Source organism: Phacochoerus africanus, chromosome 6 (assembly GCF_016906955.1).
Source record: "Phacochoerus africanus isolate WHEZ1 chromosome 6, ROS_Pafr_v1, whole genome shotgun sequence".
Taxonomy (NCBI): Eukaryota; Metazoa; Chordata; class Mammalia; order Artiodactyla; family Suidae; genus Phacochoerus; species Phacochoerus africanus.
In genome coordinates, this window is record NC_062549.1 from 105,949,134 (window position 1) to 105,973,872 (window position 24,739).

Below are 24,739 nucleotides of genomic sequence, written 5' to 3' on the forward strand. Positions count from 1 at the left end.
TCCATCTGCATCACTTTAGCATCCCCTGGGCACTGTCAGCCTTCAAACATTTACAGGATACGCAGATGAACGCAACCAGTGACTGTGGGATATACCAAAGGCAACTGACCCTGGCAGCAATATGGATGGAGAGAAATGGACAAATATAGGAGAAATCATCTTTTGGAGGTCAAGTATGCAGGGCACTAGGACTGTCTCACTTCATGCAGCTGTTGAAACCAAACTTTCATGAAAGAGTACCTAAGGAAGGAAAAGAAAAATAAACCACTTACTAAGCACATTTACTAGAAAACAGTGTTTCAATATTGAAGGTTTAGGTTAGAAATTAGGATGATTCCTCTCTAAGTGTTAAGTCCCTTAGCAGTCTCTTTATTACTAAAATCTTTCATAATCATACTAGTTTTTCATGACATCAAAAGCCAAAAACAGTACAAGTTGCTGGAAAATGTCTCATATTACCTGAAAGACTACAAAGGATTTAGACTTCTACATGTAAAATGATCATGGCCTCTTTTCTCGGCTTTTGGAGTATAACTTTCATAAGTCAGTTGGCCTACCACAGTAATTAAATTAAAGAGATTAGAATATACTGTTTACTGAGTTATCTTGTGCATTTGAATGACAGGATAAAGTAGTGTATTGCAGATTTCACATATACTTTACTCCCCACCTCCACTCCAGCCCTGTTTCAGCCTTTGGAAGAAGGTGTCTCCAGTACCCTGATGCTATATGTTCCTTCAGATGCTGATCACATTACTCTGTAGCTTTCCCATATTCATTTTCTATGTCAAGACAAACCTCGTGGCCCTCTGTTAAGAGCATACTTAAGGCTGGATTTCTTTAGTATTTCACGAACCTGCTCTCCACTCTACTTGCACTCTGCCACTTCATGTGGAAACCACCTCTGTATGAACTGGAAAGCCTCTTTCACCTACCCTTTCTTCTAAAGCCCTTAAACTCTCTAATGCATGAGTACGGGTGAAACAGTATTCAAATGCACACAAGGTGTTTTGAAATATATTGATATTTTATTAGTTTTATTCCAGGTAAACACATTAAACTGAATGAAAATTACATTGCTCTTGAAGTTAGATAGAAAATTCCGACACATAGGACTTCTGAGGTTTAGTACAGTAGTTTGTCTTAATGGCCTCATGTATACAGTCACTATAGTCAGTATTACACTTGCCACACTTACAGCTTATAGCTACAGGGTAGGAGAAATAAGGAGTAACATGGTGTGGGCATCCTGGTATTTCTACAGTCTTGTACATGAAGTCTCTATATGTACAAACATCCTGAGACAGAGCATATTTTGGAAGAAACAGCTTGCCATTGAAATCCTGAGGAAGAAATAAAAGAAGGAGCATAATGTGACAGGACTTTAGGAAACATACGGATAATGGAAACAGATAAAAATTAATTCACTTATATTCTTTTGTCACAAATAGGACTGAAGGATTCCTTAGTTCCATTCTTCAATATCAACTCAACATAATCCACAGAAAGTCCCATAGAGACAAAAGTAATACCCTCTCTCTTTTTATCTTCTATCATGAGAACAAGATAAAGTTTAAATAAATTTTGGAGGTAAAACTATTATAAAATTATCTGTACCTATTGTGTGGAGTAGATATTGTAACCTGCACATTCTACCTCTAGGGAGCCAATAACGATTAGATTTTGGAAATGAGGTTGTGGTTTATCTCATTTTCTTTCTGGATATAAATGGACTGAGTTTATGTGTATCTAATTTACAGCTAAAAGAAGAGATGAATTACATACCCGTGTCATACAATATCCAGCACAGATGGTAGTGTTGATGGTTAGGCAGTAAGCACACTCTTTCCTTTCGACATGCATCATATACTCAGTTGGAATACAAAAAGACATGGCTTGCCCACATGCAAGGCCAAAAAGCATGGACATCAAGAAGATAGCAGTCATCCTAAATCAAAGACAAAATTAAAGAATCTATTACATGTATCCTTTAAGGTACTCAGAAGGGACATTTGGAAAGATCTACAATGTGTGTACATGTGTGTATGTGTATAAATATATGTATTTATTGAATGCCTTTGTCCTAGGTCCTATATTAGGAGTTTTTATGTAGTTAATACTCTCAATAACATTTCTTTATACACTTAGAAGTGGTTATGATCCAAAAACACCATTGTGTTGGACCTCACATAGTGAAGGTCCTGCTTGTAAGTACCACTTAGCTCCACTGGGCAATGAAATGGCAAGCCCGAAACACCACAACAGAAAAGTGACAGGGGCACATACATCAACTAAGTATGAGATAACTCATTCAATGGAAGCAATTGAAATACCTGCCTCTATTTTTATAAGTGAGTTAATAGGCTTCAATAAGGGCTTTCCCAGAAAAGTAGTTTTCTAAAAACTTTGGTTCAATAGCCTGAAAGGCCAATAAACTGGTCATAATAAGAAAGGGCAAAGAAACCAAGAAAGTGTATAATTAAACTTCAGTACTAGCTCAATGAAAATAATCTTATATATGATTGTGTCAAGAAAGATGAGGCTAGAGGAATTCTAAAAATGTCAACTAAAATTACCACTGGTATTAAGGGCTAAACCAAAAAATCACACACACACACAAAAACCCTTCTTGGAGTCCTCTGGTGGCACAATGGGTTAAGGATTCAATGTTTCATTGCAGCAGCTCAAGTTGCTGCTGTGGTGCAGGTTCGATCTCTGGCCCAGAAACTTCTGCATGCCGCAGGCACAGCCAAAAAAGAAAAAAAAGAAAGAAAAACTTCAACCCTTAGGATATTCCTTTAATGTTGAAAGAAATAGAGTTGGAAAAATAAAATTATTTTACTCATAAGTTGTACAGAATTTATTATCTTAAAAAGATAGCCAGGAAAGTAACACAAATTGTGGCTTCATCCAAGACAAGAGAAGACCCACTGGGTCTCAGGAAGGAGAGCATGCATCTCAGTAGAGCCTGGCTGATGAATAGTGTGTTCAATATCAACTGGATGTTGTAATGAGCTGGATAATGTTATGAGTTATTATTTAAGTTTTGCTACTGAGAGAGGGTAATCAAGTTTCAGACTTTTAGATGTAGGTTTATCACTTCAAAGATTAAGAAGTTTTTTTCATCTTAGAAATACTGTACAGTTACATGTATTTGGATTTTTTTTTTCCTTCTCAACTACCATTGTCACAAAAGAAAATACACATCTTAATGGAGTACTATTAACTTTGAACACAAATTTCCTTTATTATTCTATTAAACAAATTATAATTCAGAGTTTCCATTGTGATTTAGCAGGTTATGAACCCAATTAGTATCCATGAGGATGCAGTTTCGATCCCTGGCCTCGCTCAGTGCATTAAAGATCCAGGATTGCCATGAGCTGTGGTATAGGTCATAGCTCGGAGCTCTTATTTCTGTGGCTGTGGCGAAGGCCAGAAACTGAAGCTCCAATTCGACCCCTAGCCTGGGAGCTTCTATATGCTACAGCTGCAGCCCTAAAAAGCAAAAAAAACCTTCATTAAACCTTGTTATTCAAATCAAAAATGGATCAAGATTCTTCTCAAATCTATCAGTATCTCAGGAGCATCACTGCATACACTAAAACTTCCTCAGCCTCAGTTAACAAGAATTTTTATCTTTAATCAACTCGTAAGAAAAAAAATGAAACTAGGAATTCCTGCTATGGCACAGCAGGTTAACTATCCAGTATTGTCACAGCAGTGACTCCATCTACTGCCGTAGTGCGAGTTTGATCCCTGGCTCAGGAACTTCCACATGCCATGGGTGCAGCCAAAATAAATAAATAAATAAATAAAAGAAGAAGAAAATGAAACCACAGTCAACGAGCTACCAGGTATTTAGTTCAAATGTCAACTTCTGGATAGCAGTGGCCATTCCAACAGTCTCCTATTCATAGAATGAGAATTTTAGATAGATTACATAAACATATATTGAGCATTTGAAAGAAGCACTGAGAGATACAAACCGCATAAGCTATGGTCTTTGACTTCAAGGGCAGACAGTCAAGTGAAAAGAGATAACTATGAACACTAAAAATAAAAACACATTTTGTTTGACTGATAAGACCAAGTGTGATGATGTTGAGGAACTAGGACCCTCTTATACTGCTGATGGGATTGTAAAGTATATAAATACATTTTGAAAACAGTTTGATAGTTTCTTTTTTCTTTTTCTTTTTTTTGTCTTTTTTTTTTTTTTTTTTTTTTGGTCTTTTCCAGGGCCGCACCCGCTGCATATGGAGGTTCCCAGGCTAGGGGTCTAATCAAAGCTGTAGCCACAGGCCTACGCCAGAGCCACAGCAATGCCAGATCCGAGTCACATCTATAACCTACACCACAGCTCACAGCAACACCAGATACTTAACCCACTGAGCGAGGCCAGGGATCGAACTCACAACCTCATGGTTCCTAGTCGAATTCGTTAACCACTGAGCCACGATGGGAACTCCAGTTTCTTATAAAATTGAACATACGCTTAACTGATGATCCATCAATTCCATTTTTAGATATTTACTCAAGATAAATAAAAACAAGTGTCTACCAAAAAGTATATAGTGTTTTCGGTGCTCTGAAAGAATTGAAATTATGACTCAGATAACCATAATAATCAAAGATTTCTTCTATATAGACAAAAAATGAACTAACCCATTAAGAAGGGTTTTTTGGTAAACACTTTCAAATAAAATGTTGCATATTCAAGCATTCCTTGCAGCTTTCTGGTATTTCAATTAGGGAACAAAAATATAAGAATTTCTTGCTCATGGAATCAGGTTTTCTCAGTGCTTAACGAATGTGAGCTCCCTCTATGGTTCCATTATTTTAGAGCTACAGATTTAGAGGATCCTCTGCAAGATCTTAAAAGTATCAACTTAGTAAGTGATATAAAATACTCACTTGTCATAATCATATATGGTTCATGCCTGTGTAGCCAGCCAGCTACTGGATTTTGCCATAAGAAATAATTAACTTCACATATTTTAAATTTTAGCTCTATGATCTACATAAAATAGATATGTGGTGACCTAGTACTAAGAATGCTGGTCCTAAAGTTAAGGAACAGCATTCTGTTTCAAAATCTCCCATGGATCTATGGAGTCAATGAAAATATTGACTCTATTAGGCCTTAATTCCTCATTTGCAAAACAGAAAGAGATAAATATACCTAACTCTTTTTGAAAACTGTGAAATAAAAAATTTTGGAACTTTTATTACCCATTGTTCTCATATTCATTATGGACACTCCATACTTTCCTCAAGTTCCTCCTAAAACTCTAAACTAATAAAAAGAAAAATTAAAAGTAAATTATCTACAACAATAAATAAAGTAAGAATAATTTTTCTCCTTTACTGTAAATAGTGAAACTTCACCCACAGAATCTTTCTGGGACTTAATTTCTTCAGCTGTAAAAAGAAGGCTTAGAGCTAGAAGATCATCAAGAAGCACAAATAAACTATGATTCTATGTGATAAATTAGTGTTAGATCCCTAGTCCAAGAATTAGTGACCTAAAATTCTGCTTCCAGATTTTATTGCAATTGTGTGTAACAGAAATTTAATATACATGAAACTTCATTTTTCCATATACTCCTTCCTAATATCATAACAAGAATAAAAACAGTATATATGAAGCACTTGGAATGCTACAGAAAACTATGTAACTATATAACACTACATATGTAAATCAGTCTTAGTTAATACCACCCTACATAATCTGCCACAATTTCTCCTTTATTGTCACCTGGATTTTCATCCTCTGCAACTTAACTGCCTCTTTTAAAATCATCATAGTGATTTACTGAGTACCCAAACACAGAAGTATATGATTTCAGGCCCTAAGTAACGAATAAGAGATGTCTTTTTCAATGCCATGTCTATACTTTTAACATTTTTCCTTATTCCAAAATATCTTTCCTTTGCCCTTTACCCAACATTTTCTCTCATCTTTTCATTCTCACTACATTCTTAAACACATTTCTCTCTACTCTGCCAACTTCCTTCACCAATCTTTTCTCTCCAAATCCTTTACTGTGGAGGATGAAAAGCTCAATAGCCTACCCAGTGAACAATCCAGGAAATTCACTAAAGCGATATATTTTTCTAGAGAGCAAAATGTACTACAAGGCAAAATGTATCCAAGGGTGTTTAGCTACAACTAAAATAATACAAAGTGAATTACCTCTGCAGGTACCTGAAACTGAATTTACTCAAAGTTTTCTCAGAAATACATTATCATCAAAGATAACCATTAGTAACCAATAGGATTTAATATGCAGATTATTCAAATATTTAAATCAAATGTAAATAGGAAAGGAAGGCCATAAGATCTCAATCAGCCTTCATTAGGGAATTGACCAATCTTTCACCTTCTTTGATGTCAGCAGTATATTTTCTTATCCTTATGTATGTAGTTCATTCATCTTTACCCACCATTGAACAGTCTTGGAGCAATAATTAGAACTTCTAGAGCCTATCAAAGCAAATTATCATTTAGCATTTTCCACTTTTCATAAATTCTTAAATTATGAAAATGAAAAAAATTTTAATAACATTTCATTTCACAAAGACTTCTCAATGCAGACACCTACCTTACTTTGCATTGGTGAGCTGATGCTGTAATGACCCAGACTAAAATCTCTTGGTTCATTTTATACCCTTCAGGATAATTCCTCTCTGATCTTCTTGTTTATAAAATCACATTTGAATTACTGCTTTCTTATCTGAAAAACATCTATTGAAAATTCATACTGAACCCCAAATAAAATGTGTTTAGACAAACAATTTCACAACATCTTCCTCTGGAAACTCTGACATTATTGCAGCATGAATTTTCCTTTTCTCCTATTTCAAAATAAAATTACCCTTTAAAATACTTCCTTTATTAGTACGTAATCAATACAAACAAATCAAAAAACCCTTAACAGCCACTAAGTAGGTCTTGGGAATAAGAATTTATTTGCATCTTGAGCACCCCAAATTTTACCTAAATGCTCATTTAGAGATATATAAAACTATTGTTCATCTATAAAACAAAGGCAACACCTTTATGGTAATGCAGGGCAATTGGCATATATCTTACTGATTAAAATTTCCCCCAAATTATATCAAAATATCTTATTGGTCTTTTTTGGATTTAAAAAAGAACAAATAAAATTTACATGTAGGAAACAATAATCATGTAAGTAAACAGCCAGACCTGTTGATATGTCAAACTGATTGAGAGCAAATCCTGGTTCTGTCATTTACTAGCTATAGTAGCTATTTTATAATAATTCAACATTTATTTATCTTAAAATATTTAGTTATAGCATCTAGTACATAGTGGGCAATTATTATATTTGTTTAATAAATAAGTGGCTGAGAGAGTGCATGAATAAATAATTACTGAATTTTTAGAACCAGCATTCACTTTTTTGCCATTCTATAGCTATAACTCAATTTTTACCCCTTTAAAACCCATTTGCCTTACTGTAACAAAATATGCCAAAAGTTCAATGAGACTATGCCATTGCCCTCAGTAAGAAATTTCTAATTCCTTAGTATTATTTACAAAGTCTCTTAGAATCTATTTATCTTTCATCATCTCCCACCCTCCCCCATCTCCTCAACATTTTCTCTGCTTCCTATGTTTTTCAGCCACCCTGAACTGAGTTGCCCAAATTAGTCACATTTTCTTTTGCCTCCAAAACTTTTCATATGTCATTCCCTCTATCTACAACATCTGCCTGATCCCTCATTCCATTCCTCATCTCACCCAGCTCCTGCTCATTCTTCACAATTTAATGAGAAAGAACCCCTCTGCAAAGATCTAATTCTCCAAGGTCTTATTCATGGTTAGTGGTTTTAAGAGAATTAGAGAAAATATATAGAACATCTGGCACATGGTACATACCCAATACATCATAGATATTATTATAGACTATTGACAATCTAATTAGTTTTAAATTATCCTAGACTATATTGCTAATAAAAGTTACTGAAAAAAATGATGTCTGGTACAGGTGAGTCTCCCTAGAGGGGAGATTTGAAAGTCAAGGAAGAATCTGGGATATATACCAGGAAAAGTCATTCTAGGAACCCTCAAATCTTGGAAATATGAGATAATATGTAGTAAGAGAAGAACTATGAAAACAGGGAAAGTGGAAACAAGGATGCCAAGCTTAACCTGCTTCATTTGATTCCAAGTTTAGACAAAAGTATGATAACCGTGGGAAAGTTAGATGTTTGTTTCTAATGGAAGTATTTCGGTTTTCAGGATCCTGAGTATTCAGGATCTCAGTTTCTAGCAGATTTATATACACAGCTCTGAGAAATATATATACATGGAGTTCCCCTTGTGGTGCAGTGGAAACAAATCCGACTAGGAACCATGAGGTTGCGGGTTTGATCCCTGGCCTTGCTCAGTGGGTTAACGATCCGGCGTTGCCATGAGCTGTGGTGTAGGTCGAATATGCGGCTCGGATCTGGTGTTGCTGTGGCTCTGGCATAGGCCAGCAGCAACAGCTCCAATTAGACCCCTGGCCTGAGAACCTCCATATGCTGTGGGTATGGCCCTAAAACGACAAAAGAGAAAAAAAAACAAGAAAGAAAGAAATATATATACATATAATAGGTAACCGATATACTATTGGCCTATTACTAGAAGAAATATTAAAAAAAAAGTCATACATCCAGATAATAGTATTCTTTTCAAAAAGACTCTCATGTATATGACCTCATAATGTAAAAACAATCCAGACATGGAGTTCCCTAGTGGCCTAGTGGTTAAGGATTCAGTGTTGTCACTGCTGTGGCTCAGGTTCCATCCCAGGCCTAGGAAATTCCACATGTTATGGGGACAGCCAGAAAAAAAATAATCCAGGCAGATTGAAATTTCACTTCTGGCCTAGATTTGCTTTCCCACATAAAATAACTATGAACAGGACAAAATATATGAAACAATGGTAGTACACACACTGGACATCAGGCAGCAAAGGAAACTGACCCCAGAGAGATGGGGCAAGAAACAAGGGAACTATGGCTTACTGCCCTGGAGAAAGTTTCTGGCCTACAGGTGCAGGGAGGGGTACCAAGGCAGAGGCCAGACATGTCTCCAAAATGAGGAGATGCACATGGGAGTTCATGGAGCTCAAGTTACCTAGAGTCACAAAGAAGAATATTAGAGAGGAAAGATCTGTGCAGAGAGAAAATGCTGGAGATCTGTAGAGGAACTCTTTGAGTATTCAGCTGAAAACTGATAAACTCATGCATGTGAGGAAACTAGATGAGGCTGAAGAAAAATTTCTGGAAGGTTAAAAAGGATAATCCTGGGACTCACACAGATATAGGGATAGCACTTGTTCCAACTCTCCTAATTCATGAAAAATTGGGTAATATACTTAAAAAGATTCTGCCTCATTTGTGAGGAAAAATTAGCCCCAGACTAAATGCTATTCTGACCCTGCCTAGCAAACTTAAAAGCAAGGCCCAAAAGGATCAACAATTTGCAAGTAACAGAATTAAGTCAAATAACAAATCTGAAGAATACTTATAGAAATACAGTATCTTAGAGAACAAACTAGTAGTTACCAATTGGGAGAGGAAAGTGGGGAGGGGTGAGACATGAGTAAAGGATTAAAAGGCACAAACTACTGTGTGTAAAATAAATAAGTTACAAGAATATATTGTACAGCACAGGAAATGTAACCAATATTTAAGAAGTTTAAATGGAATACATTAAAATATTGAATAACTGGAATTCCTGTCATGGTGCAGTGGTTAATGAATCTGACTAGGAACCATGAGGTTGTGGGTTCGATCCCTGGCCTAGCTCAGTGGGTTAAGGATCCAGTGTTGCCATGTACTGTTGTGTAGGTTGCAGATGTGGCTCAGATCTGGCGTTGCTGTCTGTGGCATGGGCAGGAAGGTGTAGCTCCGATTACACCCCTAGCATGGGAACCTCCATATGCTGTGGGTATGGCCCTCAAAAGCAATAAATAAATAAATACATAAATAAGTAAATAAAATATTGAATAACTATGTTGTATATCTAAAACAAATATAATATTATAAATCAAATATACTTCAATAAAAAAGAATACAACAATGTCTAGCACCCAAAAAGGTATAATCCACAATATGTGATATTCAATAAACAAATTACTAGACATGCAAAGAAGCAATAAAATAAAATTCACAATGGAAAAAAAAGAACTGGTTGAAACAGACCCAGAAATGGTACACATGAATTAGTAGACAAAGGACATCATATCATTAACCCACCAAATGAGCACAATAATTTTCCAGTAACTGATGCCAAAAAAATGGAAATTTGTAAGCTACATAAAAAAGAATTCAAGGGAGTTCCCGTCGTGGTGCAGTGGTTAACGAATCCGACTAGGAACCATGAGGTTGCGGGTTCGGTCCCTGCCCTTGCTCAGTGGGTTAACGATCCGGCGTTGCCGTGAGCTGTGGTGTAGGTCGCAGACGTGGCTCGGATCCCGCGTTGCTGTGGCTCTGGCGTAGGCCGGTGGCTATAGCTCCGATTCAACCCCTAGCCTGGGAACCTCCATATGCCGTGGGAGTGGCCCAAGAAATAGCAACAACAACAAAAAGACAAAAAAAAAAAAGAATTCAAAATATTATTTTGAAGGAGCTCAGTAGTATTCAAGGGAACATAACCAACACAATGAACTCAGGAAAATAATACATGAAAAAATAAGAACTTCAACAATGAGGTTAGAAATCATAAAAAAGAACAAAACAGAAATTCTGGGGCTGAAGAATATGTAAATCATATTGAACTATGGGATACAAGTTAAAAGACACCCTGTTGAAAATAACCATAGCTACAATATTTTGTTAATGAATATATAACATAAAAAGATGTAAGTTGGGACACCAACAACATAAAATGGGGCAGGGAAGTAAATGCGTAGAACTTTTTAATGCAAATTAAGTTGTTATTAGCTTAAAATAGACTTATAAATATGGGGTGTTTATATAAACCTCATGGCAGTCGCAAAGAAAAACCCTTATAGATATACAAATGAGAAAAAGAAAAGAATCACAGCATACAAGTACACAAAATTCAAAAATTCACAAAGATGATGAGAGAAGCAGAAAGAAAAAAAAAGAATTACAAAACAGAAAACAATGAAAAAAATAGTAATAGTAAGTTCTTAAATGACAATAATTAGTCTAAATGTAAAGGGTTTAAGTTCTCCAATTAAAAGACATAGAGTGGCTAAGCGGACTTTTTAAAAAAAGATTCAATAGTATGCTGCCTACAAGAGACTCACTTAAGCTTTAAGGACACTCATAGGCTGAAAGTGGAGGGTGGAAAAGATACTCCATGAAAATGGAAAACAAAAGAGAGCAGAGATAGCTACACTTATACAAAAGAGTCAAAACTATAACAAGACAAAGAAGGTCATCATATAATGACAAAGGGGTCAATTCATCAGGAGGCTATTAACATTTGTTAAATATATATGTATTCAATATTGGAGCACCTAAATGTATTATGCAATAATCAACATATCTAAAGGTAGAAATTAAGAACAATGTAATAATAAAAATAGAGAACTTAAATACCTCACTTTCAATAATGGATAGATCACCCAGAAAGAAAAATCAATAAATAGTAGCCTTGAATTATGCTTTATGCCATACAGATCTTAGAGAAATATCTGCAACATTTTATCCAATGGCAGCAAAATACACATTCTTCTCAAGCACACATAAAAAATTCTCTAGGACAGATTGTATGTTAGGTCACAAAACAAGTCTTAACAAATTTAAAAAGACTGAAATCACATCTAGTATATTTTCTGACCACAATGGTATGAAACTAAAAATCAATAATGGGGGGAAAAGTGGAAAATTTATAAATATGTAGAAATTAAAACAATACACCCCTGAACTACCTATGAGTCAAAGAAAAAAATGAGAATGTGTCTTAAAGAAATGGAAATGAAAACACAATGTTGTAAAGCTTATCAGATGTAGCAAAACCTGTTCTAAGAAGAAAGTTAATAGTTATAAATGGCTCTAATAAAAAAGAAAGATATCATAGACAACCTACAATTATACTGAAAGGAATTAGAAAAAGAATAACAAACTAAGCCCAAAGTTAGTAGAAGGACAAAAATAATGATTAGAGCAGAAATAAATGAAATTAAGATTAGAAAGACTATACAGAAAGCAATGAAACTGGGTTCTTGTGTTTTTTTGAAAGCATAAACAAAATGACAAAATATCAGCTAGACTCACCAAGAAAAAAAGGGAGGGGACTCAAATAAAACTGTAAATGAAAGAAGAGACATTGCAACTGACAATAGAAATGTAAAGTATCATAAAAGACTATGACTACACACCAACAAATTAGATAGCCAAAACATGGATAAATTCCTAGAAACATACAAGACAGAATCAAGTAGAAATAGAAAATCTGAACAGATCAATAATGAGTAAGGAGATTGAATCAGTAATCAGAAATCTCCCAAAACTAAAAATCCAGGATCAGATGGTTTTGTTGGCAAATCTACCAAAAATTTGCTAAAAAGAATTAATATTCATACATTTAAAACTCTTCCAAAAAAACTGAAAAGGAAAGAAAACTTCCAAATTCATTTCATGAGGCCTGCATTACACAGGTACTGAAGCCAGACAAGGACACTACAAGGCAGAAAAAAGTACAGGCCAATATGCTAAATGAACATAGCTGCAAACATAGCCAACAAAATTCAAGAGCAGATTGAAAGTATCATACATCACCATCATGTGCAATTTATCCCTGGGGTGCAAGGATAGTTCAGTACAAACAAATGAATCAATGTGATATACCACATTAACAAATGAAGAATAAAAAGCATGTGATTATCTCAATAGAAATAGAAAATACATTCAATAACATTCAATGTAATTTAATGATAAAAAGTCTCAAAATGTAGGTATAGAAGGAATGTACCTCAAAATAATAAAAGCCAAATATGGTAAGTCCACAGCAGCCATCATACTCAATGGTGAAAAGTTAAAATATTTTCTTCTAAGATCAGGAATAAACATGGATGCTCACTATGCACCCCCCTTTGTTTTTGCTTTTTATGGCTGCACTGGCAACATAAAAAGTTCCTGGGCCACCAGTTGAATCAGAGCTGCCTCTGGGGCCACCAGTTGAATCAGAGCTGCCTCTTGGGCCTATACCGCTGTCATGGCAACACCAAATCAGAGCTGTATCTGTGACCCATGCCACAGCTTGTGGCAACACAGGATCCTTAACCCACTGAGCAAAGCCAGGGATCAAACCCACATCCTCACAAAGACATCACTGGGGCCTTAACCTGCTGAGCCACAAGGGGAAACCCTCACTATTGCCATTTTAATTCAACATTCACGCAAGTCCTAATCACAGCAATTAGGGGGATAAAAAGAAATAAAAGCAGCCAAATTGGAAAAGAGGAAGTAAAATGATCTCTCCAGATGGCATAATCTTATACACAAAACCCCTAAAGATACCACCAAAAAGAACTGTTAAAATAAGTGAATTCAGTAGAGTTGCAGGATCCAAAATCAATAAGCAAAAGTGAGTTACATTCCTATATATTAACAATGAACTAACAGAAATAGAAATTAACAAACCAAGCCCATTTAAATAGCATCAGCAATGTCACTGCTGCAGCTTGGGTCAGGTCACTGCTGTGGTGCAAGCTCAATCCCTAGTGCAGGAATTTCCGCATGCCACAGGCATGGCCAAGAAAAAAAAATAGCATCAAAAACAATAAACTATTTAGGAAAAAATTTAACTAGCGAGGTAAAAGACCTGTACACTGCAAATTATAAAACATGTTGAAAGAAATTGACAAAGTCACAAGTAACTGGAAAGATATGCTGTGTTGATGGACTGGAAAAATTAGTATTGTTAAAATGTCTATTCAACCCAAAGCAAACTATGGTTTCAATGCAAACTCTATCAAAATTTCAATAGCATTTTCACAGAATCAGAAATAATCCTAAAATTGTATGGACCCACCAAAGAACCCAAATAACTAAAGCAATCTTGAGAAAGAAGAACAAACCTAAAGGCATCACACTCCCAGATTGTAAGCTATATTGCAAAGCCATAGTCATAAAAACAGTATAGTGGTGGCACAAAACAGACACATAGATCAACGGAAGAGAATTGAGAGCCCAGAAATAAACCCACACACTTATGTCAATTAATCTATAGCAAAGGAAGCAAGAATATACAGTGAAGAAAAGACAGTCTCTTCAATAAGTGGTGATGAGATAATTGGACAGGTATATGTAAAAAAATGAAAACAATCTCAAAATGAATGAAGACCTAAGTGTAAGATCTGAAATTATAAAATTCCTAGGTAGAAAGAAGGTAGTGGACTGTCGTTTTTAAATAAATTATTTTTTAAAACTATCAACACAAAATTCTTAAGTCAGCAAAAATATCTTTCAAAAATGAAGGGAAAATATAGACTTTCATAGACATGCACAATCACAATCTGAAAGAATTTATTACCAACAGATCTGTACTAAAAGCAGAAGAAAAATAATACCAGATGGAAATGTGGGTATACACAAAAGAATGAAGAGCATTAGAAATGGTAATTACATGAATAGTAAAATATTTTTGTTAAAGCAAATATTAATAAATATAAAGAGAGAAATTGAAGTAATCCAATAATCGTTGAGGACTTTAACTCCCACTTCCCTCCATGAACATATCATTCAGACAAAAAAATCAATGAGGAAACACTAGCTTTAAACAACACATTATACCAGATTGAATTAATAGGTATATAGAGAACATTCCATACACAAACAGCATAAAGTTGTGCATCTGCATGCAAAAAGAATAAAACTTGACTACTTTTCCACACTATATAAAAAAATAAACTCAAAATTGATTAAAGACTTAAACATAAGGCCTGAAACCATAAAACTCCTAGAAGAAAATATAGGCAGTATGCTCTTTAACATCAATTTTAGCAATATTTTTAATGTCTCCCCAGACAAGGGAAACAAAAACACATGAAAAATAAAAAATACATCAAATTTAAAAACTTTAGTACAGTGAAGGTAATTATTAACTAAAAAAAGGAAATATACTGAATGAGAGAAGATATTTGCTAGGATATACCCAATAATGGCTTAATGTCAAACATACACAAAGTACTCGTGAAACACAATATCAAAAAGAAACCTGATTAAAAAATGGGCAGAGGACCTGAATAGTCATTTTTTTCCAAAGAAGACATACAGATGGCCAAGAGACACATGAAAAGATGCACAATATCACTACTCATTAGGGAAATGCAAATGAAATGAGATAGCTCACATCTGCTAGAATGGCTATTATCAAAAGACAAGACATAGCAAGTGTCAGAGAGGATGTGAAGAAAAGGGAACACTTGTGCATTGTTGGCAGGATTATAAATTGGTGGAACCACTATGGAAGACAGTATAGAGATTTTTCAAGAAATTAAAAACCAAACTTCCATGTGATATAAAAATTTTACTCCTTGGTATTTTTCTGAATAAAACAAAAACACTAATTTGAAAAGATATTATCCCAATGTTCTCTGCAGCATTATTTATAAGAGGGGAGGTATAGAAACACCATAAGTGTCCATGAACAGAGGAATGGATAAAGATAATATGGTGTTTGTGTATATGTATCTATATATAGATATAGGCCAACAATTATAGGCCAGTACACACATGCACACACACAAGGGAATATTACTCAGCCATAAAAAATTAATTTTTGCAATATGTGACAACATGGAAGAATCCAAAAGGTCTTCACTAAGTGAAATAAATCAAACAGGGAAAGACAAATACTGTATGATCTCACTTATATGTGAAATCTAAAAAATAAACAAGTCATCAAAATGAAACAAAAGCAGACTCAGAGATATCAAAAACAAGTAATTCCCAGAGGGGAGAGGACGGGGTGGTGGGCAAAATAGGTGAGGGGAATCGAGATGTACAAACCTTGGTTATAAAATAAATAAGTCATGGGGATGTAATATACAGCATAAGGAAGATAATCAATAATGCCATGATGACTTTACATGGGGACAGATAGTTACCAGACATTTCATTGTAATCATTTCATGATGTATACTAATGTCAAATCACTATATAATACATTTAAAACTAAAAATTATATGTCAACCTTTTTCAATTAAAAAAAGCACAGAATAAAATTTAAACACCCAATTTTTTCTACTATTATTTAAATTTCTTAAAAAGATAATTGAATGTTTAAAGGAAGATAATAATATTATAGAATTCTTAACATAGGAAGAAGTAAATTATATGACAACAATAGCACAAAAGCTAAGAGGGTCATAATGGGAGTGTGCTTTTATAAGCTTCTTATATTTTCTGTAAAATGATATAACGTCACCTAAAGATAGACTAAGATTAAATTAAATAAAGATATAATCCTTAAAGCAACTAATAACACAACAAAGATTTATAGCTAATAAATGAAGAAGATAGATAAAATGAAATTATACACATGCTCAGAGAAAAGAGGAAAAGATAACAACAACAACAAAAAAGAAAGGATAGGACAAATAGAAAACAAAGAGCAAGATGGTAATTTTAAATCCAACCATTTCAATAATAATATTAATTTAAATAATCTTTGGCAGGTAGAATCTCAGAAAGCCCTCCCAATATGTACACACTGTGTAATTCTTTCTCCTTGATTGTGGCTAGGCCCCTTTAAAAGATGATTTAGAAGTCAGAGACCAAAAAAAAAAAAAAAAATTAGAGAGATTCAAAGCTGCAGCAGATGCTCTCCTGCTGATCTTGAAGGTTCAATCTACCATATTCAGGAAAGGGCCACATGACAAGGACCTGAGAGTGGCCCCTGACCTAAAGCAACTAAAAAAAAGAAAAAAAAAACTTCAATCATACATCTGCTAGGAACTGCATTATGCCAACAATATGAGGGAACTTATCCCATAAAATTTCCTAATGAGAATGCAGTCTGCTGGGACTTAATGTCAGCCTTGTGAGACTCTGGGAAGAGAACCCAGTTAGTATTCACCCATGGAAACTGCAAGATTATAAATTTGTGCTGTTTTAAATTGTTAAGTTTGTGGAAATTTTTTACTGAGCAAACTAATACATGTTAAAAAAATACCAATTAAAAGGTAGAAACTGTCAGAGTGAAGTGAAAAAGACTAAATTACATGCTGCTTGTAGCAAATCTACTTTAAACATGGAGACACAATCAGGTTAAAAGTTAAAAGGATGCAAAACAATATACCATACTAACATTAATCAAAAAAGGAAGCTGCAATAACATTATTAATATAAAACAAAATAGATTTCAAAGAATACTACAAGGCTTAAAGAGGATCATTTCAAAATGATAAAGGAATCAATTCATTAAGAGGACATAGCAATACTAAGTGTTTATGTACCTAATAACAAAGTTTCATAGTACATGAATCAAGCACTAATAGAACGTCAAGAAGAAACTGACAAATCCAAAATTGTAATTGGAAATTTGTTGTGTTTTTTAAATTTTACTGGGGTGGAGTTGATTTACAATGTTGTATTAGTTTCAGGTGTACAGAAAAGTTAGTTACACATATACATATATCCATTCTTTTTTTCACATATAAGATTTTATAGAACATTGAGTAGGCTTCCCCGTACTATACAGTAGGTACTTGTTCATTTTCAGTTTTATATATGGTAGTGTTTATGTGTTAATCTCACCCTCCAATTTATCCCTCCCCCAACAGTATCTCTTTTGGTAACTATAGTTTCATTTCAAAATCTGTGAGTTTGTTTCTGTTTTATAAACAAGTTATTCTGTATCATTTTGATGAGCTTCTAAGTGATTAAATATCACTTATACTGCTATAATGTGATGTTTGTCTTTCTATGACTTACTTCACTTATTAGGATAATCCCTATAGGATAATGGCATTTGTTCATTCTTTTGTAGGGCTGAGTAATATTCCACTCTATATAAGTACCACGCCTTCTTTATCCATTCCTCTGTCAATGGACATTTAGTGTGCGTCCATGTCTTGCCTATTCTAAATAGTGCTGCAGTGAACATTAAGGTGCATGTATCTTTTTGAATTATGTTTTTCTCCGGATATATACCCAGGAGTTGGTATATATAGGATTGCTGGATCATGGTAGTTCTATATTTAGTTTTTAAAGGAAACTCCAGACTATTTTCTGTAGTGATTGTGCCAATTTACATTCCACCATCATTGTAGGAATGTTCCCTTTTCCTTACACCCTCTTAAACATTTACCGTTGGTAGACTTTTTGATGATAGCCATTCAGACTGGGGTGAGGTGACACCTTATGGTAGTTTTGATTTGCTTTTCTCTAATGATTAGTGATGTTGAGGATCTTTTTATGTGATTTTTGGCCATCTGTCTGTCTTCTGCCAATTTTTTGATTGAGCTGTTTGTTTTTTTATATAAAGCTGCATGAGATGTTTGTACATCTTAGAGATTAATCCCTTGTTGGTCACATCATTTGAAAATATTTTCTCCCATTCTGCGGGTTGTCTTTTTTTAATTGTTGCCTTGGCTGTGCAGAAGCTTTTAAGTTTAATTAGGTCCCATTTGTTTATTTTGTTTTTATTTTCTTTACTCTAGGAGGTGGATCAAAAAAGATATTGCTATGATTTATGTCAGAGATTGTTCTGTTTTCCTCTAGGAGTTTTATAGTATCCTGCCTTATAGTTAGGTCTTTAACACATTTTGGGTTTATTTTTGTGCATGATGTTAAAGAATATTCTAATTTTATTCTTATACAAGTAGCTGTCCAGTTTTCCCATAACCACTTATTGAAGAGACTATCTTTGTCCGTTGTATATTCTTGTGTACTTTGCCACAGATTAGTTGATCATAGACGCATAGGTTTATCTCTGAGCTTTCTATCCTGTTCCATCAATCTATATATCTGTTTTTATCCCACTATCATACTGTTTTGATGACTGTAGATTTGTATTAGAGTCTGAGGTCAGGGAGCCTAATTCTTCCAGTTCAATTTTTCTTTTTCAAGATAGCTTTGGCTATTCAAGGTCTTTGGTGCTTGCATACAAAATTAAAATTCTTTTGCTCTAGTTTTGTGAAAAATGCCATTGGTAACTTGATAGGGATTGCACTGAATCTGCAGATTGCCTTGGGTAGTATAGACATTTTGACAATATTGATTCTTCCAATCCAAGAGCATGGTATATCTTTCCATCTGTTTGTGTCATCTTTGGTTTCTTTCATCAGCATTTTGTAGTGTTCAGAGTACCTGTTTAGATAGGTTTCTTCCTAGGTATTTTATTCTTCTTGATGAAATGGTAAATGGGATTGTTTCCTTAATTTCTCTTTCTGATCATAAGCGACTACTATAAGCAACCATATTGAAAAATAAGATTCATCTTCTACATGAAGCCCTTCATTATAGACAGAAAAAGGTGGCTGTTTTATCCAATGCAACTACACATGGACTGTTCTCTAGGATAGATCATATGTTAGGCCACAAAACAAGTCAATTAATTTAAGAAGACAGAAATCATATGAAGCACCTTTTCCAACCACAATAGTATGAAACTAGAAATCAGTTTACAAATTGAAAACTGTAAAATTCACAAATATGTGAGATTAAACAATATGCTATTGAATAACCAATTGGTCAAAAAGAAGTCAAAAGAGAAAAATTACACTGAGACAAATGGAAATGGAAATACAACATACCAATGTGATGCAGCAAAAGCAGTTCTGAGGGAATTTCATAGTAATAAATTTTTATGGTAAGAAACAAGAAAGATAGCAAATAAGCAACATAACTTTACACCATAAGGAACTAGAAAAAGAGGAACACACTAATCCCAAAGTTAGTAAAAGTAAGTAAATAACAAAGATTAGAGCAGAAATAAATTAAGAGCAAAAACAATAGAAAAGTAAGACAAAACTAAAAGCTCAATTTTGAAAAAATAAACAAAATTGTCAAACCCTTAACTAGACTGACCAAGAAAAAAGGAAGGTTCAAATAAATAAAATCAGAAGAGATATTACAACTGATATCACAGAAATACAAAAGAATATGAGATTACTATGAACAATTATAGGCCAAAAAATCAGATATGCTAGAAAAAGTGGGAAATTCCTAGAAATAAGTAACATAATAACACTAAATCATGATAAAAATAGAAAATCTGGGAGTTCCCATCTTGGCTCCGCAGTTAATGAATCTGACTGGCATCCATGAGGACACAGGTTAAATCCCTGGCCTTGCTAAGAGGGTTAAGGATCCAGCATTGCCACGATCTGTGGTATAAGTCACAGACATGGCTCAGATTCTGCATTGCTATGGCTGTGTCATAGGCCAGCAGCAACAGCTCTTATTTGACCCCCTAGCCTGGGAACCTCCATATGCTGCAAATGCAGCCCTATAAAGAAAAAGAAAATCTGAAGAGACCAATTACTAGTAAGGAGGTTGAATCAATAATCAAAAATGTTCCAGCAAACAAAAATGCAGGATGTACAATAAAGAAAAAATAGTCTCTTCAATAAATAGTGTTTGGTAAGCAAGACAACTACATGCAAAAGAATGAAACTAGACCATCATCTTATACCATACACAAAAATTAACTCAAAATGGATTAAAGACTTGGATGTAAGACCTGAATCCATAAAAGTCCTAGAAAAAAAAAAAAAACAGGTAGTATACTCTTTCAAATTGGTCTTAGTAATATCTTTCTGGATATGTCTCCTCAGGCAAGAAAAACAAACAAACAAACAAAATAAACAAATGGAACTACATCAAACTAAAAGCTTCTTTCACAGCAAAGGAAACCATCAACAAAACTAAAAGACAACCTACCAAGTGGGAGAAGATATTTGCAAATCCATGTATCTGATAAGGAGTTAATATCCAAAAAACATAAAGAACGCCTACAACTCAACATCAAAAAACCAAACAATCCAACTTAAAAATGGCCAAAGAAATTGAATAGACATTTTTCCTAAGAATACATACAGATGGACAACAGGCACAGGAAAAGATGCTCAGCATCACTAATCAATACGGAAATACAAATCAAAACCACAATGAGATATCACCTCATACACATCAGAATGGCTACTATCAAAAAGACAAGAAATAGAAAGTATAGAAGAGTATGTAGAGAAAGGGAATTCTCATACACTGTTTGGGATAAAGGTAAATTGGTGCAGCCACTATGGAAAACAATACAGAGATTCCTCAAAAAATTAAGAATAAAACTATGTGATCCATTTATTTCACTTCTGGGTATTTATCTGAAGCATATGAAAATACTAATTCAAAAATATATGTGCATCCCTATGTTCATGGCAGCATTATTCACAATAGCCAAGACATGGAAACAACCTAAGTGCACATCAATGGGTAAATGAATAAAGAAAATGTGATTATATATACACAATGGAATACTACTCAGTCATAAAAAGATGAAATCTTACCATTCGCAACAACATAGACATACCTTGAGGATATTATGCTAAGTGAAGACAAATAACACGATTTCAATCATATGTGGAATATTTTAAAAATCAAAATAACCAAAACAAACACATAGGTACAGAGAACAGATTGGTGGCTACCAGAGGTGAAAGAGGGTTAAAGAAAGAGCAAAAGGGTAAGGGGGGTCAACTGTATGGTGATAGGTGGAAATTAGACTTTTGGTGGTGGGTACAGTGTAGTATATTCTAAAGTGAATTATAGTGTTGTACACAAAACGATGTCATAAACCAATGTTACCTCAATAAAAATAATTATTCTATGTGAAAAAGGCAGACCAAATAAAGTAGTTGGCATATGATTCTGCTTATATAAAATTCTAGAAAACATGAATCATCATTAGAGAGCAAAAGGCAATTAGTAATTGCATGGGGATGAGGAAAAGCAAAGAAGAGAAAGAGAGAGGGACTATGAAGGGGCAGAGGACATTTTTAGATGTGATGAATATGTTCATTATCTCAATTGTGATGATTTCATAGGATGTATAAATATGTCAAATCTATCAAGTTGTACTTTTAAATATATGCACTGTTGTGGTTTGAATTGCGTACCCCCAAAATTCACATGTGAAGTCTCAGCCCCCATTAACTCAGAATATGACTTTATTTGGGATATTGAGGTATTGCAAATGAAATTAGTTAAGATAAGGTTATACTAGAGTATGTTAAGCCCCTGAACAAAATGATTGGTGTCCTATGAAAAGGGGAAATTTGGATGCACATATGAGCAGAGAGAATGCCATGTGAAGATTGAAGATATGTTGTCACAAGGCAAGGAACTACCAGAATCTACCAGGCCTAAACAGATCCTTTCCCAGCACCTTTAGAGTAGCCTGACCCTATCCTACTAATACCCTATCTTGGACTTCTTAGCCTCTAGAACTATGAGACAATAAATTTTTGAGGTTTAAGCCATTAAGTTTTTGGTACTTTTTAATAACAGCCCTAAGACACTAATACATGCAGTTTATTGTATGTAAATCATACCCCAGCAAAGCTGTTTTTGAAAATTCGGTAGATAGAAATGATTTGTTCCTACTTCTCTGCATTCATGTCATACCATTCTTTCACTCTACCTCTTACTCGCTATGCTCCTTTGAACATTCTAAACTTTTCCTGTAGCAGGGTTTTTTCATTTGATGTTTGCTAATTGTGAAGAGCTCTTTCACCAGATCTCTAAATGGTTTACTCATTATCTCAACTGAAAAGTTACTTCCTCAAAAAAGCCTTCCTTGACCACCAAATCTAATATATCACACTGCCCCTATCATCATCTGTTACCCCATTATCTCACACATTCTTCATAGCACTTATAACTTTCTGATATTATATTATTTGTTTACATGTTTTTCAATGTGTCTTCCTTCCCAAATTGAATGTAAGCACCATAAATGGAGGGGTTTATCTATTCTTGGTCATCACCATCCTCAGAGTTCAAATATAAAGAGAGAGAGAGAGAGAGAGAGAATGGATAAATAAGTGAACATATAGATGTTAACCCCAGTGTGTATAATTCAATACATAGGGAGGTTATTAATGGCCCCAGTGTTCTATAGTTAGTTACAAGCAAAGCCAGGCTAAAATCCAAGCTTTCTAAGATCCTTCTCATTACATTAAAATTTTAACTAATTTTCAAAGGGAAAAAAAGCCACTCATAATCTTCAATTAGCTAAACAGAGAAGTGGCACTGGAATACAGATCAGATTTACTAATACTTTCCCATCCTCAAGGAGTGGTTACTTTTCTAGCTTGAAGGATGCTCTAGTTCTATAAAATTCTAAAATCCTATGCGATTGATAATTTTTAAACATCAGATTATTAATTTGAAGTCTGCGTTATCTGTAAGAATAAAATTACAATAGTCTGCATTTTGAAACAAAATGTTTATTAAACTCCTTTCAATGCTCTTTTCTTAAACAATACAGATAATTGATAGCAAGTAGTGCTGACCTAATGTGCATATTGATCATTTTATTATCCCAAAACCCTGAAGTGGAAAGAAAATTTTGATTTAATATGTATAAGAATTATCAATTTGCTTCTCCCTTTTGGTAACTGGTTAAAGCCCCTAATATGCCAGATTTATATGAATTTATGCAAACTTGTCCCATCCATTTCAAAACATGTTAAAAATGAAGGTCATGTATAAATGTTAATAGGAATTGCTAATGTTTTCTGTAATAAAATTTGTAGTGTTATAAAATCAGATCAGTATCAAGTTTTCTTTCCAATATATCAAAACTTATTTTTCTAGCCCTTAGTATAATATCTTTCACCCTATTTTTGTTATTTATATAACCTCTTGGTAATTAGATATTATTTCTCTGGCTGAATAGTATTAACTGTACTCACAATAACATGTGTAACCATTTCTCAACATCTTATCAACAAGTAATTAATTTCACCAAAAAGTACTTTAGCTTTTCTTATCTTTGTTTAGTAGACTTTTTACTTTAAAAGAGGTTCATAGAATTTATATTAAAAAATCAATAAAATATTGTTAGCAAATTAATCTGTGGTAACTAAGGAATAATAAACTAATAATGTAGTTAACTTACTTCATTACATATGTGTAAGAAAAAAATTGAAGTGAAACAAGCTAGATACAAAGGATCACATATGGTATGATCCTGCTTATTTGAAATATACAGAATAGGAAAATTCATAGAGTCAGAAAGTATGCTGATGGTCACCAGGGGCTGGCAGAGTGGGAAGTGGAGAATAACAGTTAGTGGGTAAAGTGTACCCTTTTGGGGTGATGAAATTATTTAGAACTAGATTAAAATAGTGCTTGTACAACACTGTATATGTATTAAATGCCACAGAAATGCTCATTTTTAATGTTTATTTTTATTAGGTAAATTTCACATAATTACTGAAAAAGACAAATGGCACCCTGATGTAAAAATATTAACAATGTATTGTGGTGTTTAAAATATATGTAGATGTATACTGTATGTCAAGAATAGAACAAAGGACAGAAATGGGGAAAGGAAATATATTTCTATAAGGTTTTATTCCATATATAAAGTGCTATAACATTATTAGAAGGTAAACTATGATAAGATATATATTGAAAACCCTAGAGCAGCCACCAGAAATAACAGTATAGCTAAAAAGCCAATAGTTCAAAAGAATGAGAAGACACAGAATGGGAGAAAATATTTACAAAA

The 24,739-nt window shown here is 34.0% G+C and overlaps 1 protein-coding gene across 1 annotated transcript; it reads right to left on the minus strand.

Annotated features, from left to right (window-relative positions):
• Positions 1–1,012: 1,012 nt before the first annotated feature.
• On the minus strand, positions 1,013–1,950 carry TSHB (thyroid stimulating hormone subunit beta). Its single transcript, XM_047783073.1, has 2 exons — positions 1,786–1,950; positions 1,013–1,343 (listed from the first exon to the last, which is right to left on the minus strand). Exons 1-2 carry the CDS (start codon positions 1,945–1,947, stop codon positions 1,089–1,091), a joined length of 417 nt encoding a protein of 138 aa, XP_047639029.1. The 5' UTR covers positions 1,948–1,950; the 3' UTR covers positions 1,013–1,088.
• Positions 1,951–24,739: the final 22,789 nt, after the last annotated feature.

What these genes read in the sequence shown, in the direction of transcription:
- TSHB (XM_047783073.1), bottom strand. Translation starts at nt 1,947, where the DNA reads ATGACTGCTATCTTCTTGATGTCCATGCTTTTTGGCCTTGCATGTGGG. An exon ending in CTGGATATTGTATGACACGG is followed by an intron (nt 1,344 to 1,785) that starts GTATGTAATTCA and finishes TTTCTTCCTCAG; the next exon opens with GATTTCAATGGCAAGCTGTT.